Source organism: Cherax quadricarinatus, chromosome 11, assembly GCF_038502225.1.
Source record: "Cherax quadricarinatus isolate ZL_2023a chromosome 11, ASM3850222v1, whole genome shotgun sequence".
NCBI classification, from domain to species: domain Eukaryota; kingdom Metazoa; phylum Arthropoda; class Malacostraca; order Decapoda; family Parastacidae; genus Cherax; species Cherax quadricarinatus.
Window position 1 is genome coordinate 8273106 of NC_091302.1, and position 19661 is coordinate 8292766.

Sequence of the window (19661 nt, forward strand, 5' to 3'; positions counted from 1 at the left end):
TAAGGGTCCCTGGGGCACATACAAGGGTCCCTGGTGCACCATACAAGGGTCCCTGGTGCACCTTACAAGGGTCCCTGGTGCACCATACAAGGTTCCCTGGTGCAACATACAAGGGTCCTTGGTGCACTATACAAGGGTCCCTGGTGCACCATACAAGGGTCCCTGGTGCAACATACAAGGGTCCCTGGTGCACCATACAAGGGTCCCTGGTGCACCATACAAGGGTCCCTGGTGCACCATACAAGGGTCCCTGGTGCAACATACAAGGGTCATTGGTGCACTATACAAGGGTCCCTGGTGCACCATACAAAGTCCCTGGTGCACCTTACAAGGGTCCCTGGTGCACCATACAAGGGTCCCTGGTGCAACATACAAGGGTCCTTGGTGCACTATACAAGGGTCCCTGGTGCACCATACAAGGGTCCCTGGTGCAACATACAAGGGTCCCTGGTGCACCATACAAGGGTCCCTGGTGCACCATACAAGGGTCCCTGGTGCACCATACAAGGGTCCCTGGTGCACCATACAAGGGTCCCTGGTGCAACATACAAGGGTCATTGGTGCACTATACAAGGGTCCCTGGTGCACCATACAAAGTCCCTGGTGCACCATACAAGGGTCCCTGGTGCACCATACAAGGGTCCCTTGTGCACCATACAAGGGTCCTTGGTGCATCATACAAGGGTCCCTGGTGCACCATACAAGGGTCCCTGGTGCACCATACAAGGGTCCCTGGTGCACCATATAAGGGTCCCTGGTGCACCATATAAGGGTCCCTGGTGCACCATATAAGGGTCCCTGGTGCAACGTACAAGGGTCCTTTGTGCACCATACAAGGGTCCCTGGTGCACCATATAAGGGTCCCTGGTGCACCATACAAGGGTCCCTGGTGCACCATACAAGGGTCCCTGGTGCACCATATAAGGGTCCCTGGTGCACCATATAAGGGTCCCTGGTGCAACGTACAAGGGTCCTTTGTGCACCATACAAGGGTCCCTGGTGCACCATATAAGGGTCCCTGGTGCACCATACAAGGGTCCCTGGTGCAACATACAAGGGTCCCTAGTGCACCATACAAGGGTCCCTAGTGCACCATATAAGGGTCCCTGGTGCACCATAGAAGGGTCCCTGGTGCACCATACAAGGGTCCCTGGTGCAACATACAAGGGTCCCTGGTGCAACATACAAGGGTCCTTTGTGCACCATACAAGGGTCCTTGGTGCACCATACAATGGTCCCTAGTGCACCATATAAGGGTCCCTGGTGCGCCATATAAGGGTCCCTGGTGCACCATATAAGGGTCCCTGGGGCACATACAAGGGTCCCTGGTGCACCATACAAGGGTCCCTGGTGCACCTTACAAGGGTCCCTGGTGCACCATACAAGCTTCCCTGGTGCAACATACAAGGGTCCTTGGTGCACTATACAAGGGTCCCTGGTGCACCATACAAGGGTCCCTGGTGCAACATACAAGGGTCCCTGGTGCACCATACAAGGGTCCCTGGTGCACCATACAAGGGTCCCTGGTGCACCATACAAGGGTCCCTGGTGCACCATACAAGGGTCCCTGGTGCAACATACAAGGGTCATTGGTGCACCATACAAGGGTCCCTGGTGCAACATACAAGGGTCCCTGGTGCAACATACAAGGATCCTTTGTGCACCATACAAGGGTCCTTGGTGCACCATACAATGGTCCCTAGTGCACCATATAAGGGTCCCTGGTGCGCCATATAAGGGTCCCTGGTGCACCATATAAGGGTCCCTGGGGCACATACAAGGGTCCCTGGTGCACCATACAAGGGTCCCTGGTGCACCTTACAAGGGTCCCTGGTGCACCATACAAGGTTCCCTGGTGCAACATACAAGGGTCCTTGGTGCACTATACAAGGGTCCCTGGTGCACCATACAAGGGTCCCTGGTGCAACATACAAGGGTCCCTGGTGCACCATACAAGGGTCCCTGGTGCACCATACAAGGGTCCCTGGTGCACCATACAAGGATCCCTGGTGCACCATACAAGGGTCCCTGGTGCAACATACAAGGGTCATTGGTGCACTATACAAGGGTCCCTGGTGCACCATACAAAGTCCCTGGTGCACCTTACAAGGGTCCCTGGTGCACCATACAAGGGTCCCTGGTGCAACATACAAGGGTCCTTGGTGCACTATACAAGGGTCCCTGGTGCACCATACAAGGGTCCCTGGTGCAACATACAAGGGTCCCTGGTGCACCATACAAGGGTCCCTGGTGCACCATACAAGGGTCCCTGGTGCACCATACAAGGGTCCCTGGTGCACCATACAAGGGTCCCTGGTGCAACATACAAGGGTCATTGGTGCACCATACAAGGGTCCCTGGTGCAACATACAAGGGTCCCTGGTGCAACATACAAGGGTCCTTTGTGCACCATACAAGGGTCCTTGGTGCACCATACAATGGTCCCTAGTGCACCATATAAGGGTCCCTGGTGCGCCATATAAGGGTCCCTGGTGCACCATATAAGGGTCCCTGGGGCACATACAAGGGTCCCTGGTGCACCATACAAGGGTCCCTGGTGCACCTTACAAGGGTCCCTGGTGCACCATACAAGGTTCCCTGGTGCAACATACAAGGGTCCTTGGTGCACTATACAAGGGTCCCTGGTGCACCATACAAGGGTCCCTGGTGCAACATACAAGGGTCCCTGGTGCACCATACAAGGGTCCCTGGTGCACCATACAAGGGTCCCTGGTGCACCATACAAGGGTCCCTGGTGCAACATACAAGGGTCATTGGTGCACTATACAAGGGTCCCTGGTGCACCATACAAAGTCCCTGGTGCACCTTACAAGGGTCCCTGGTGCACCATACAAGGGTCCCTGGTGCAACATACAAGGGTCCTTGGTGCACTATACAAGGGTCCCTGGTGCACCATACAAGGGTCCCTGGTGCAACATACAAGGGTCCCTGGTGCACCATACAAGGGTCCCTGGTGCACCATACAAGGGTCCCTGGTGCACCATACAAGGGTCCCTGGTGCACCATACAAGGGTCCCTGGTGCAACATACAAGGGTCATTGGTGCACTATACAAGGGTCCCTGGTGCACCATACAAAGTCCCTGGTGCACCATACAAGGGTCCCTGGTGCACCATACAAGGGTCCCTTGTGCACCATACAAGGGTCCTTGGTGCATCATACAAGGGTCCCTGGTGCACCATACAAGGGTCCCTGGTGCACCATACAAGGGTCCCTGGTGCACCATATAAGGGTCCCTGGTGCACCATATAAGGGTCCCTGGTGCACCATATAAGGGTCCCTGGTGCAACGTACAAGGGTCCTTTGTGCACCATACAAGGGTCCCTGGTGCACCATATAAGGGTCCCTGGTGCACCATACAAGGGTCCCTGGTGCACCATACAAGGGTCCCTGGTGCACCATATAAGGGTCCCTGGTGCACCATATAAGGGTCCCTGGTGCAACGTACAAGGGTCCTTTGTGCACCATACAAGGGTCCCTGGTGCACCATATAAGGGTCCCTGGTGCACCATACAAGGGTCCCTGGTGCAACATACAAGGGTCCCTAGTGCACCATACAAGGGTCCCTAGTGCACCATATAAGGGTCCCTGGTGCACCATAGAAGGGTCCCTGGTGCACCATACAAGGGTCCCTGGTGCAACATACAAGGGTCCCTGGTGCAACATACAAGGGTCCTTTGTGCACCATACAAGGGTCCTTGGTGCACCATACAATGGTCCCTAGTGCACCATATAAGGGTCCCTGGTGCGCCATATAAGGGTCCCTGGTGCACCATATAAGGGTCCCTGGGGCACATACAAGGGTCCCTGGTGCACCATACAAGGGTCCCTGGTGCACCTTACAAGGGTCCCTGGTGCACCATACAAGGTTCCCTGGTGCAACATACAAGGGTCCTTGGTGCACTATACAAGGGTCCCTGGTGCACCATACAAGGGTCCCTGGTGCAACATACAAGGGTCCCTGGTGCACCATACAAGGGTCCCTGGTGCACCATACAAGGGTCCCTGGTGCACCATACAAGGGTCCCTGGTGCACCATACAAGGGTCCCTGGTGCAACATACAAGGGTCATTGGTGCACCATACAAGGGTCCCTGGTGCAACATACAAGGGTCCCTGGTGCAACATACAAGGATCCTTTGTGCACCATACAAGGGTCCTTGGTGCACCATACAATGGTCCCTAGTGCACCATATAAGGGTCCCTGGTGCGCCATATAAGGGTCCCTGGTGCACCATATAAGGGTCCCTGGGGCACATACAAGGGTCCCTGGTGCACCATACAAGGGTCCCTGGTGCACCTTACAAGGGTCCCTGGTGCACCATACAAGGTTCCCTGGTGCAACATACAAGGGTCCTTGGTGCACTATACAAGGGTCCCTGGTGCACCATACAAGGGTCCCTGGTGCAACATACAAGGGTCCCTGGTGCACCATACAAGGGTCCCTGGTGCACCATACAAGGGTCCCTGGTGCACCATACAAGGATCCCTGGTGCACCATACAAGGGTCCCTGGTGCAACATACAAGGGTCATTGGTGCACTATACAAGGGTCCCTGGTGCACCATACAAAGTCCCTGGTGCACCTTACAAGGGTCCCTGGTGCACCATACAAGGGTCCCTGGTGCAACATACAAGGGTCCTTGGTGCACTATACAAGGGTCCCTGGTGCACCATACAAGGGTCCCTGGTGCAACATACAAGGGTCCCTGGTGCACCATACAAGGGTCCCTGGTGCACCATACAAGGGTCCCTGGTGCACCATACAAGGGTCCCTGGTGCACCATACAAGGGTCCCTGGTGCAACATACAAGGGTCATTGGTGCACTATACAAGGGTCCCTGGTGCACCATACAAAGTCCCTGGTGCACCATACAAGGGTCCCTGGTGCACCATACAAGGGTCCCTTGTGCACCATACAAGGGTCCTTGGTGCATCATACAAGGCTCCCTGGTGCACCATACAAGGGTCCCTGGTGCACCATACAAAGGTCCCTGGTGCACCATACAAGGGTCCCTGGTGCACCATACAAGGGTCCCTGGTGCACCATACAAGGGTCCCTGGTGCACCATACAAGGGTCCCTGGTGCACCATACAAGGGTCCCTGGTGCAACATACAATGGTCCCTGGTGCACCATACAAGGGTCCCTGGTGCACCATACAAGGGTCCCTGGTGCACCATACAAGGGTCCCTGGTGCACCATACAAGGGTCCCTGGTGCAACATACAAGGGTCATTTGTGCACTATACAAGGGTCCCTGGTGCACCATACAAAGTCCCTGGTGCACCATACAAGGGTCCCTGGTGCACCATACAAGGGTCCCTTGTGCACCATACAAGAGTCCTTGGTGCATCATACAAGGGTCCCTGGTGCACCATACAAGGGTCCTTGGTGCATCATACAAGGCTCCCTGGTGCACCATACAAGGGTCCCTGGTGCACCATACAAGGGTCCCTGGTGCACCATACAAGGGTCCCTGGTGCACCATACAAGGGTCCCTGGTGCACCATACAAGGGTCCCTGGTGCACCATACAAGGGTCCCTGGTGCACCATACAAGGGTCCCTGGTGCAACATACAAGGGTCCCTGGTGCACCATACAAGGGTCCCTGGTGCACCATACAAGGGTCCCTGGTGCACCATACAAGGGTCCCTGGTGCACCATACAAGGGTCCCTGGTGCAACATACAAGGGTCATTTGTGCACTATACAAGGGTCCCTGGTGCACCATACAAAGTCCCTGGTGCACCATACAAGGGTCCCTGGTGCACCATACAAGGGTCCCTTGTGCACCATACAAATGTCCTTGGTGCATCATACAAGGGTCCCTGGTGCACCATACAAGGGTCCCTGGTGCACCATACAAGGGTCCCTTGTGCACCATACAAGAGTCCTTGGTGCATCATACAAGGGTCCCTGGTGCACCATACAAGGGTCCCTGGTGCACCATACAAGGGTCCCTGGGGCACCATACAAGGGTCCCTGGTGCACCATACAAGGGTCCCTGGTGCACCATACAAGGGTCCCTGGCGCACCATACAAGGTTCTTGCAGTCTGGGACCATGGCCTGGTCCCAGACCAGGCTTCCTATTAGATATAGACCTAATCAACCAGGCTGTTACCTGTTGGTCGCACGCAGTCCAACTTACGACCCACATTATTATAATCCAAACCAAATGCTAAACGAACGTGGGTCATACAGCGCTTGTACGACCCCACAGCCTGGCTGATCAGAGACCAACTTGAGGAACTTAAGCTTTGTCACGTTTGAGAATACTGTGTCTTGTGAAACACAGCTTTCACTGCAGCACGGGCCACTAATTATATATATATATATATATATATATATATATATATATATATATATATATATATATATATATATATATATATATATATATATATATATATAAGCAAATATCGCAAACCAAGCGATACAGGATGCAAAACCACCACGGAAGGGGGGGGGGGTAGAACGATAGCTACAGGCCTTTCGTGTTGCAATTAACGCATCATCAGCAGCTTGCAGCTTTAGTGCAAAGTCTGTCAGCTTGGGGAATCTGTCATTGCAGACCAACTTCCAGAAACTCTCTTGATTTTCATTTTTCTTTGGAAGCAACAGTGGGTCAGACTGTAGTTCTGGTTACTGTGTCTCCACATTAACTTCCATGGGGGTTGTTAAATACAAGAAGACTTCATTTCAGTTTTTCAGTCTCTGGTAGTAAGGCAAGACACGTACAGGACACGTCGCTACTCTGTACTAATTATGGTCATGGAACGGAGTTCTAACTACTGTGACAGTCATTTTAATAAGCTAGTACTGTTTTACATACATAACCTTAGCGTCACAGATATTATAAAGATTTTTAATAAGAGAAAATTCAATAAATCAGTATATTAATATGAGCGCTTGCGGGCCACAAAAATTCAACCCGTGGGCCGCTTGTGGCCCAACGGCCCATAGCTGGACCACCCTGGTCTGTAACTGTTGTTGCTTTGCCGCCATCTTTGTGGATCTGGGATATATGTGTTGTTGTTAGTGACTCTGGGATGACTCCCGCGTCTTGGCTCCCTCACCATACAATATCTGAGGTAAGTGATGGTTCTTATGGTTCTTGATGAACACGGAGTTCCAGGAGTCAGAACCTGGGACAGAGTGCATGGACATGTTGCCACTGTCTCATAGTCCAGTGCTGTTAAGTCACAATTATACAAAAGTTGACACAGTTTTGATTGTGGTTCATGAAGAATTAGTTGAGATTGTCAATCTTTAGTCTGATTAATGACTCGCTGAACACAAGTCATACTGAGATCAATATTTCAATTATATCTTTGTTGTCGTCACTGTAAGTTGCATCTGGTTGCATCAAGAACAAGATACTGCATCTGGTTGTCTGTCTGGATTTTGCATGTGACAAGAAATATTTTTAATTTCTTTCATTTTCATTAATTGCTTCTATCTCTCTCTCTCTCTCTGTGCTGAACTTTGGTTTATTCAACTTGAGTTCAGTCACTTTCATTTCTGTAGCCAGAGCTTCCTTCTGCACTTCAGATAGTCTAGCGCTCTTGAAGTTCTGTGATTCTTCGTCTTCACCTGTAGAGGGAGCGTCTCTTTCTATATAGTTTACATCTTTTATTTTTATTTAGTAAAATGCGTCTTGATCATGCTTCTAGCATCACAAGGTTAAATCTTTCTAGACACTGACTCAAATTCTTGTTATTCAAAATATGTTCCCAGCATGCTTCATCAGGGAAATTATTTGAGCTCAGTTGATGATCGTGTTAAGGTTGAACATGGTGAGAACACAGCCATGACTGGTAACATTTATGAAGGGGTTCAAGGAAACCAGTTAGCCGGACTTGAGTCCTGGAGGTGGAAAGTACTTTTTACCTGCACTCTGAAGGAGGGGTGGGGGATATGTTGCAGTTTTGAATTGTAGTATCAGCGCCCCCTTTGGCAAGACGGTGATGGACTGAGTGGTGGTGAAAGTGTTTCTTCTTTTTTGGGTCACCCTGCCTCGGTGGGAGACGGCCAGTGTGTCGAAAAAAAAATTTATGTCTGTGTATTGATGGTGAGAAACAGTGTAGTACCTGCAGGTCTCAACCTCCGTTAAGTTGTGATCTGAATTTAGTATCTTCAACACTCTTATACTCCGCACCAAGTCATCATTATTCATAAATAAAAGGTCAAATGTGTTTCCTAGTCTAGTTGGCTCCACTATCTGTTGGCTTGACGTGAATTTATTACACAATTTCAGTAGTAAATTCGTGAAGTAATGTTCGTCAGGAAACCGGACAAGTGTTTCCTTACGTGGGTCTCAGCCAAAAGATGGCCTGCCACTGGAGCTTTTGGTCATCTGACCGAGGCCTTCCACTGGCTTACCCTTTCACCACTTTAAAAAATATGATTATGATTGTTCTTCCAGTTTAACTGTTCTTACCTGAATTCTCTCACTAATACAGGAGGGATGGGTCCCCTGGGCAGGAAATTTACTTTGGATATTTCCTCAGTTATCAAAATATTTTTCTTTTACAACAAAGGTACGTTAATAGAGCCTCACAAAATCAAGGAAGCCTCCTGATTTTTTAGTAAATTCAATAAGTTCCAGGAAGCAGGTTGATTAGATTATGGAATCAGTGGCGTTGCCAGATGGCTATTGATTGTGATCACTGCCATGGTGTTGGCTCTTTACTCCATTATAACACACACACACACACACACACACTACACACACACACTGCACACACACACACACACACACATACACACACACACACACACAAAACACACACACACACACACACACAACACACACACACACACACAAAACACACACACACACACACACACACACACACAAACAACACACACACACACACACACACACACAAACAACACACACACAACACACACAACACACACACACACACACACACACACACACACACACACACACACACACACACACTTAACACACACACAGAAAGGAGACAGACACGAGGCACTAACCTATAGACCAGTGTCACTGACGTGTATAGTATGCAAAGTCATGGAGATTATCAGGAGGAGAGTGGTGGAGCATCTAGAACGGAGCAAGCTTATAAACGACAACCAGCACGGACTCATGGAAGGCAAATCCTGTGTCACAAAGTTACTAGAGTTTTACGACAAGGTAACGGAAGTAAGACACAAGAGAGAGAGAGGGGTGGGTAGGCTACATTTTCTTGGACTGCAGGTAGGCCTTTGACACAGTTCCTCACAAGTGATTATTGCAGAAGCTAGAGGATCAAACACATATAACAGGAAGGGCACTGCAATGAATCAGAAAATACCTGACAGGAAGGCAACAACGAGTCATGGTACGTGACGAGGTATCACAGTTGGCGCCTGTGACGAGCGGGGTCCCACAGGGGTCAGTTCTAGGACCAGTGCTCTTTTTGGTATATGTGAATGACGTGATGGAAGGGATAGACTCTGAAGTGTCCCTGTTCGCAGATGATGTGAAGTTAATGAGGAGAATTAAATCAGATGAGGATCAGGCAGGACTACAAAGAGACCTGGACAGACTGGAAACTTGGTCCAGCCAGTCCAGTCAGGAAGATCGAGGAAGGGCAAAGAACGCAGACAGAGTGTAGGCTAGGTGGCCAAAGACTACAAACCTCGCTCAAGAAGAAAGATCTTGGGGTGAGTATAACACCGAGCACATCTCCTGAGGCGCACATCAACCAGATAACTGCTGCAGCATACGGGCGCCTGGCAAACCTGAGAATAGCGTTTCGATACCTCAGTATGGAATCGTTCAAGACTTTGTACACCGTGTACGGCAGACCCATACTGGAGTATGCAGCACCAGTCTGGAATGCACACCTGGTCAAGCACGTCAAGAAATTAGAGAAAGTACAAAGGTTTGCAACAAGGCTAGTTCCAGAACTAAGGGGAATGTCCTACTAATAAAGGTTAAGGGAAATCGGCCTGACGACACTGGAGGACAGGAGGGTCAGGGGAGACATGATAACGACATACAAAATACTGCGTGGAATAGACAAGGTGGACAGAGACAGGATGTTCCAGAGATGGGACACAGTAACAAGGGGTCACAATTGGAAGTTGAAGACACAGATGAATCACAGGGATGTTAGGAAGTATTTCTTCATTCACAGAGTAGTCAGGAAGTGGAATAGTTTGGCAAGTGATGAAGTGGAGGCAGGAACCATACATAGCTTTAAGATGAGGTGTGATAAAGCTCATGGATGAATGAATCGACCCCTGCAACCACAAATAGGTGAGTACACACACACACACACACAATGGAGCACCACTTCCTCAGATCACACCTAATCACCCTCCCATTCCAAGGCTCTGCATGACCCCTTCGGGTTTAGTGCTTCCAAATGTATATGTATATAGAATTGCATTAAAAAATTAGTATTATTACATCCGCAAGAAAGAGCTAACCCAAATGTTTCCGCGCAACATTTCCCTAATATTTGCAGCTGTACCGGGGATCGAACCACGGACCTCAGTGTGTGAGCTGAGTGCGTTACCAACCCAGCTACGGGACGCCTAAGATTCTAAAAGTGTGTGTGTGAGAGAGAGAGAGAGAGAGAGAGAGAGAGAGAGAGAGTTTCCCTCTCTCTCTCTCTCTCTCTCTCTCTCCACTGAGGTTCCAGCTTTAAGTTAATAAAGTAGACTCTAGGAACACACACAGCTGGGTGAGAGGAACCACCTGCTCACCCACACACGTACACACACATACTATGTATGTATATACCGGGCCACGGGGGCGCTGACCCCCGAAACATTCTACAGATATATATATCCTTTAGTGTGGGATCAGGAAAGCAGTGACTCTCCTTATCTCACTCACTCTAGTGTCGATTCAAGGTATATACACGTTTTTACTGCATATTCCGACGTTACCAAGCATTTAGAAACGTTTTCTGACTGACGCAAAACTCTAAACCTCTCACTTGATATTAAAATAAGCAGCATCAGTTAGAAATATCATATAATTAGGTCAAAAGAATTTCCAAAAAGTTCCCCGAGGAGCCTAAAGGCAGCTCGGTAATTATAAAACCCTAAAATTGCTATTTTAAATCAAAAGGATGCTCCAGTGGGTGTCCAAACTTGTACGAACACATTAATATGTAGTTTGGAAGGTGATAAACAGCCAGAGAGAGGCAGGAGCACCTTTACACAGGTGACTGTGTACAGGTACTTGTTGCTGGTTTGTAGGGCCCACCAGGCCCGCTACTTCAGATGGACATATCTATGTGGTCCTTGTAGTTACTGTGTTGGAGGAAGATGTGTTGGAGGAAGATGTGGTGTTGGAGGAAGTGGTGCTGGTGTTAGCATTGCGGTAAACTAGTCTGAAAAGTAGGATAAGGATGAAGAGGAAGCCTAGAGGAGGCGTGGAGGAGGCGTGGAGGAGGCGTGGAGGAGGCGTGGAGGAGGCGTGGAGGAGGCGTGGAGGAGGCGTGGAGGAGGCGTGGAGGAGGCGTGGAGAAGGTGTGGAGCAGGAGGCGTAGAGAAGGCGTGGATACGTGGAGGAGGCGTGGAAGAAGCGTGGAGGTGGAGGCGTGTAGAAGGAGGCGTGGAGGAGGAGGTGGTTCGCGGTTGGAGGCGTGGCTAGGGGTGGAGAAATGGTAGTGGAGGAGGAGGCAGCAGCAGCAGCAGCAGCAGGCAGCAGGAGGCAGCAGCAGGCAGTTGGTGGAGCAGTGTCGGGAGTGCCTCCGTCCGCACCGGTCCAGCGCTGCCGCTCCGTCCGCGCACAGTGCCAAGTGTCCGAGCCTTCACTGCCAGCATGCTGGGTCAGTGAGTGAGTGTAAGTGCCACCCAGCCAGTTACCAGTGCTAAGTGTCGCAACCATGGCTAGCCAGGGGTGCTTTAGCCTCCTGACGGTGGTGCTTTTTGCCACTCGAGCCGTGTTTGGCTTCCTCCTGGAGGGTTCGCCAACCTCCTTCGCCCAGTTCCCTCGCTGGATGCCAGGAGCCAATGGCTCTCTGGAATTTGAGTTCCTAACTCGCGAAGCCAATGGCCTCCTTCTGTATACAGATGACGGGGGCTCTTATGAGTTTTTCGAATTAAAACTGGTGGAGGGGGCGGTGCGCCTGCACTACAACATGGGAGGGGGCGCACGGCTTTTAACGGTGGGGCGCGGTCTGAACGACGGTATCTGGCACCGGGTCAAGGTATCGCGCCGACACGACCGAACCCACCTCACGGTGGACGGTGTGACCGAAACCCGACTGATCAAGGCCCTAAACCACGACTTCGGATCCCCAGACACCAACTCCTTCGTGTACCTGGGCGGCTTGCCCCTCCTGGTCACCAGGCAGGTCGGCTCAAGACTCACGCTTCCCGTGGTCACCTTGGAACCTCGTTTCGCTGGTCAGTTTCGCGAACTGGTGTACACCACGGCTGATGGGACCTCCCGCACTCAGAACATGATCGCTAGTCAGGTAAGAGGCATTCTCTATCACTTCTTGGGACCACATAACTGTTAGTCAAGAAGCAATATTTATATCTTCTTGGGACTATACAATTGGTATTCAAGAAATATTCTTTATCTCCCTCTGGGACCAAATTATTGCTAGTCAAGACGCATTCTTCTTGGGATCATATAATTGTTAGTCAAGAAGCCTTCTTGGCTCATTTTACGAGGTACTCTTTACGCTAGAGGCAGCAAAATATCCACCACACCAGGTAAGAGGTATTCTTGGTATTTAGGAGACAATGATGACTATGGAGGTACCTAACGAGAGGGTCCTCCGTAATGGGGATTTAAATACTGTCTACTACACGAGGGTCATTAAGACTGCATGTCACGTGCTCACCACCAGACAAGAATACTTTAATACCTAAATGAGTGATTAAAATCTCAGTGTATATAAACTAAGAGATATACACCTCTCAGTGTATATACACTGAGAGATATACATCTCTCGGTGTATATACACTGAGAGATATACACCTCTCGGTGTATATACACCCGATGCAATCTACTGAACCTCTCTCTTTAAAACGATGTATTTTTCTTCATATATATGGTTATTTTTGGGGTCCATGCATCTTATCTGTGGTTCAAATTATTGTATAAATTTTGTATACAATGAAAGCACCGTTGTATATACACTGTCAGGGATATATATCTCAGTATATATACACTCAGAGTTTTTTTTTAATTCCATGTTATAGATTCTGTCAAGTTTTATTCTACTTTTTAATCCGCATATATCAAAATTCTAGTGGATAATTGATATTTTCATTTTTTTTAAAAAAAAAACAAAAAAAATCTTGGAAATATTGCATAATGTGCAGGATATTCATTTCTTATAAGTATTATAGTTTTTTGACTGGTGGTGTACAGGTGACATACAGTCTTAATGACCCTCGTGTAGTGACTGGTGGTGTACAGGTGACATACAGTCTTAATGACCCTCGTGTAGTGACTGGTGGTGTACAGGTGACATACAGTCTTAATGACCCTCGTGTAGTGACTGGTGGTGTACAGGTGACATACAGTCTTAATGACCCTCGTGTAGTGACTGGTGGTGTACAGGTGACATACAGTCTTAATGACCCTCGTGTAGTGACTGGTGGTATACAGGTGACATACAGTCTTAATGACCCTCGTGTAGTGACTGGTGGTGTACAGGTGACATACAGTCTTAATGACCCTCGTGTAGTGACTGGTGGTATATAGGTGACATACAGTCTTAATGACCCTCGTGTAGTGACTGGTGGTATACAGGTGACATACAGTCTTAATGACCCTCGTGTAGTGACTGGTGGTGTACAGGTGACATACAGTCTTAATGACCCTCGTGTAGTGACTGGTGGTGTACAGGTGACATACAGTCTTAATGACCCTCGTGTAGTGACTGGTGGTGTACAGGTGACATACAGTCTTAATGACCCTCGTGTAGTGACTGGTGGTGTACAGGCGACATACAGTCTTAATGACCCTCGTGTAGTGACTGGTGGTGTACAGGTGACATACAGTCTTAATGACCCTCGTGTAGTGACTGGTGGTATACAGGTGACATACAGTCTTAATGACCCTCGTGTAGTGACTGGTGGTGTACAGGTGACATACAGTCTTAATGACCCTCGTGTAGTGACTGGTGGTGTACAGGTGACATACAGTCTTAATGACCCTCGTGTAGTGACTGGTGGTGTACAGGTGACATACAGTCTTAATGACCCTCGTGTAGTGACTGGTGGTGTACAGGTGACATACAGTCTTAATGACCCTCGTGTAGTGACTGGTGGTATATAGGTGACATACAGTCTTAATGACCCTCGTGTAGTGACTGGTGGTATACAGGTGACATACAGTCTTAATGACCCTCGTGTAGTGACTGGTGGTGTACAGGTGACATACAGTCTTAATGACCCTCGTGTAGTGACTGGTGGTGTACAGGTGACATACAGTCTTAATGACCCTCGTGTAGTGACTGGTGGTGTACAGGTGACATACAGTCTTAATGACCCTCGTGTAGTGACTGGTGGTGTACAGGTGACATACAACTTAATGACCCTCGTGTAGTGACTGGTGGTGTACAGGTGACATACAGTCTTAATGACCCTCGTGTAGTGACTGGTGGTGACAGGTGACATACAGTCTTAATGACCCTCGTGTAGTGACTGGTGGTGTACAGGTGACGTACAGTCTTAATGACCCTCGTGTAGTGACTGGTGGTGTACAGGTGACATACAGTCTTAATGACCCTCGTGTAGTAACTGGTGGTGTACAGGTGACATACAGTCTTAATGACCCTCGTGTAGTGACTGGTGGTGTACAGGTGACATACAGTCTTAATGACCCTCGTGTAGTGACTGGTGGTGTACAGGTGACATACAGTCTTAATGACCCTCGTGTAGTGACTGGTGGTGTACAGGTGACATACAGTCTTAATGACCCTCGTGTAGTGACTGGTGGTATACAGGTGACATACAGTCTTAATGACCCTCGTGTAGTGACTGGTGGTATATAGGTGACATACAGTCTTAATGACCCTCGTGTAGTGACTGGTGGTGTACAGGTGACATACAGTCTTAATGACCCTCGTGTAGTGACTGGTGGTGTACAGGTGACATACAGTCTTAATAACCCTCGTGTAGTGACTGGTGGTATACAGGTGACATACAGTCTTAATGACCCTCGTGTAGTGACTGGTGGTGTACAGGTGACATACAGTCTTAATGACCCTCGTGTAGTGACTGGTGGTGTACAGGTGACATACAGTCTTAATGACCCTCGTGTAGTGACTGGTGGTGTACAGGTGACATACAGTCTTAATGACCCTCGTGTAGTGACTGGTGGTGTACAGGTGACATACAGTCTTAATGACCCTCATGTAGTGACTGGTGGTGTACAGGTGACATACAGTCTTAATGACCCTCGTGTAGTGACTGGTGGTGTACAGGTGACATACAGTCTTAATGACCCTCGTGTAATGACTGGTGGTGTACAGGTGACATACAGTCTTAATGACCCTCGTGTAGTGACTGGTGGTGTACAGGTGACATACAGTCTTAATGACCCTCGTGTAGTGACTGGTGGTGTACAGGTGACATACAGTCTTAATGACCCTCGTGTAGTGACTGGTGGTGTACAGGTGACATACAGTCTTAATGACCCTCGTGTAGTGACTGGTGGTGTACAGGTGACAGTCTTAATGACTCTTGAACATACACTGGGAGATACAGAAACAAATTTAAAATAAATATTCTTGGTATTTTGGCTCTAACTTACAATGTATTGACATAGTTATGCAGTTAACAGTGGCACAGATGCCAACAAGGACGGCCTAAAACAGGTGCAGAACCTAACACGGGTGTCTTAGTAGCAATGTACACAGCAAGAACCTAACACAGGGGTCTTAGTAACAATGTACATAGCAAGAACCTAACACAGGGGTCTTAATAACAATGTGTACAGCAAGAACCTAACACAGGGGTCTTAGTAACAATGTACACGGCAAGAACCTAACACAGGGGTCTTAGTAACAATGTACATAGCAAGAACCTAACACAGGGGTCTTAGTAACAATGTACACAGCAAGAACCTAACACAGGGGTCTTAGTAACAATGTACATAGCAAGAACCTAACACAGGGGTCTTAGTAACAATGTACACAGCAAGAACCTACCACAGGGGTCTTAGTAACAATGTACACAGCAAGAACCTAACACAGGGGTCTTAGTAACAATGTACACAGCAAGAACCTAACACAGGGGTCTTAGTAACAATGTACATAGCAAGAACCTAACACAGGGGTCTTAGTAACAATGTACACAGCAAGAACCTAACACAGGGGTCTTAGTAACAATGTACACAGCAAGAACCTAACACAGGGGTCTTAGTAACAATGTACACAGCAAGAACCTAACACAGGGGTCTTAGTAACAATGTACACAGCAAGAACCTAACACAGGGGTCTTAGTAACAATGTACACAGCAAGAACCTAACACAGGGGTCTTAGTAACAATGTACATAGCAAGAACCTAACACAGGGGCCTTAATAACAATGTGTACAGCAAGAACCCAACACAGGGGTCTTAGTAACAATGTACATAGCAAGAACCTAACACAGGGGTCTTAGTAACAATGTACACAGCAAGAACCTAACACAGGGGTCTTAGTAACAATGTACACAGCAAGAACCTAACACAGGGGTCTTAGTAACAATGTACACAGCAAGAACCTAACACAGGGGTCTTAGTAACAATGTACATAGCAAGAACCTAACACAGGGGTCTTAGTAACAATGTACACAGCAAGAACCTAACACAGGGGTCTTAGTAACAATGTACATAGCAAGAACCTAACACAGGGGTCTTAGTAACAATGTACATAGCAAGAACCTAACACAGGGGTCTGAGTAACAATGTACATAGCAAGAACCTAACACAGGGGTCTTAGTAACAATGTGTACAGCAAGAACCTAACACAGGGGTCTTAGTAACAATGTACATAGCAAGAACCTAACACAGGGGTCTTAGTAACAATGTACACAGCAAGAACCTAACACAGGGGTCTTAGTAACAATGTACATAGCAAGAACCTAACACAGGTGTCTTAGTAACAATGTACACAGCAAGAACCTAACACAGGTGCCAACATATACAAGGGTGCCAAAGAGTCACTTAACAATGATGTAGACGCTAAAACACACAAAAGTGCCAGAAAATCACCTGACTGAGGTGCACTCACTCACCAATAAGTCAACATGACCTTTGGAAAATATGACACCTTTGCTCATTTTAATAATTTGTAAATAATAATTTGTACATAATAATAGAAATAATAATTATTATTATTGGAGAAGCCTGTTAAGTGTTAAGGTTTAAGTTACATAAGGAGGTTGAGGGAAATTCGATCTTATTTAATAAAAGAGGAGGGGGTAACTCCGATGCCTTGGATCAAGATACCTCCAGCAGCATCGAGACGATCCTTAAAAATAAGGTACGTTTATTAACCTTTTAAAATTTTGTGTTTTGTGGGAAATTGACTTCAATTTAACTTTCTGAAATTTTGACTTAATTATCACATTGATTTTATGGGAATTTTTTTGGGGGGGATTGTTGTGGTGATAGTCTGGTGTGTACTCACCTGCTTGTGGTTGCAGGGGTCGAGACTCAGCTCCTGGCTCCACCTCTTCACTGATCGCTACTAGGTCCTCTCTCTCTCTGCTCCATGAGCTTTGTCATACGTCATCTTAAAGCTATGTATGGTTCCTGCCTCCACTACCTCACTTGCTAGACTATTCCACTTCCTGACAACTCTATGACTGAAGAAATATTTCCTAACATCCCTGTGACTCGTCTGAGTCTTCAGCTTCCAGTTGTGACCTCTTGTTTCTGTGTCCCATCTCTGGAACATCCTGTCTCTGTCCACCTTGTTTTGTATGTCGTTATCACGTCTCCCCTGGCCCTCCTGTCTTCCAGTGTCGTCAGGCCGATTTCCCTCAACCTTTCTTCGTAGGACATTCCCCTTAGCTCTGGAACTAACCTTGTTGCAAACCTTTGTACTTTCTCTAATTTCTTGACGTGCTTGATCAAGTGTGGGTTCCAAACTGGTGCCGCATACTCCAGTATGGGCCTGATGTACACGGTGTACAGTGTCTTGAACGATTCCTTGCTAAGGTATTGGAATGCTATTCTCAGGTTTGCCAGGCGCCCATATGCTGCAGCAGTTATCTGGTTGATGTGTGCCTCCGGAGACGTGTTCGGTGTTATACTCACCCCACGATCTTTCTCATTGAGTGAGGTTTGCAGTCTTTATCCACCTAGCCTATACTCTGTCTGCGGTCTTTTTTTTTTTTTTTGTCCTTCCCCAATCTTCATGACTTTGCATTTGATGGGGTTGAATTCGAGAAGGGAGTTGCTGGACCAGGTGTCCAGTCTGTCCAGGTTTCTTTGTAGTCCTGCCTGATCCTCATCTGATTTAATTCTCCTCATTAACTTATCTGCGAAGAGAGACACTTCAGAGTCTATCTCTTCCATCATGTCATTCACATATACCAAAAATAGCACTGGTCCTAGGACTGACCCCTGTGGGACCCCGCTCATCACAGGTGCCCACTGTGATACCTCATCACGTACCATGACTCGTTGTTGCCTCCCTGTCAGGTATTCTCTAATCTACTGCAGTGCCCTTTCTGTTATACGTGCCTGATCCTCTAGCTTCTGCACTAAACTCTTGTGAGGAACTGTGTCGAAAGCCTTCCTGCAGTCAAAGAATATGCAATCAACCCACCCCTCTCTCTCGTGTCTTACTTCTGTTACTTTGTCATAAAACTCCAGAAGGTTTGTGACACAGGATTTGCCTTCCATGAACCGTGCTGGTTGCCGTTTATTATCTTGTTCCGTTCCAGGTGCTCCACCACTCTCCTGATAATCTTCTCCATGACTTTGCATACTATACACATCAGTGACACTGGTCTTCTGTAGTTTAGTGCCTCGTTTCTGCCTCCTTTCTTAATAATGGGGACTACATTTGCCGTCTTCCATACCTCAGGTAGTTGCCCAGTTTCAAGGGATGTGTTGAGGATTGTGGTTAGTGGCACACACAGCATCTCTGCTCCTTCTCTAAGGACCCACGGGGAGATGTTGTCCGGTCCCATCGCCTTTGAGGTGTCAAGGTCACTTAGCAGCTTCTACATCTCCTCCTCAGTTGTGTGTATGTTATCCAACACTTGTTGGTACATTCCCTGTTGGTGTTCCCCTCTGTGCTGTCTTCCAAGAGCCTTTCCTGTCTCTACTGTAAATACTTACTTGAATCTCGTGTTGAGCTCCTCACATACCTCTTGATCGTTTCTTGTGAGTTTCCCACCTTCTTTCCTCAGTGATCACCTGGTCTTTGACTGTTGTCTTCCTCCTAATGTGGCTATACAGCGGTTTCAGGTCAGACTTGACTTTCGATGCTATGTCGTTTTCGTACTGTCCCTGGGCCTCCCTCCTTATCTGTGCATACTCGTTTCTGGCTCTTTGACTTATCTCCTTATTTTCCTGGGTCCTTTGCCTTCTGTACTTTTTCCCTTCTCTAGCGCACTTAGTTTTTGCCTCCCTACACCTTCAGGTAAACCAGGGCCTCGTTCTGGTCTTCCCATTATTTCTGTTGCCCTTGGGAAC

General features: G+C 48.2%; 1 protein-coding gene across 4 annotated transcripts in view; it reads left to right on the forward strand.

Annotated features, from left to right (window-relative positions):
* The first annotated feature begins 11718 nt into the window (after nucleotides 1-11718).
* LOC128687503 (neurexin 1) overlaps nucleotides 11719-19661 on the forward strand; it is a 350524-nt gene continuing 342581 nt past the window's right edge. For 3 of the 4 annotated variants that reach the window (XM_070083950.1, XM_070083953.1, XM_070083951.1), the window contains exon 1: nucleotides 11720-12480. In XM_070083950.1, the coding sequence (XP_069940051.1) occupies nucleotides 11887-12480 (594 nt within the window). In that variant the 5' untranslated portion in view covers nucleotides 11720-11886. Of the gene's footprint in view, nucleotides 12481-19661 lie in introns of all 4 variants that reach the window. The other variant, XM_070083952.1, reaches the window with a different exon arrangement.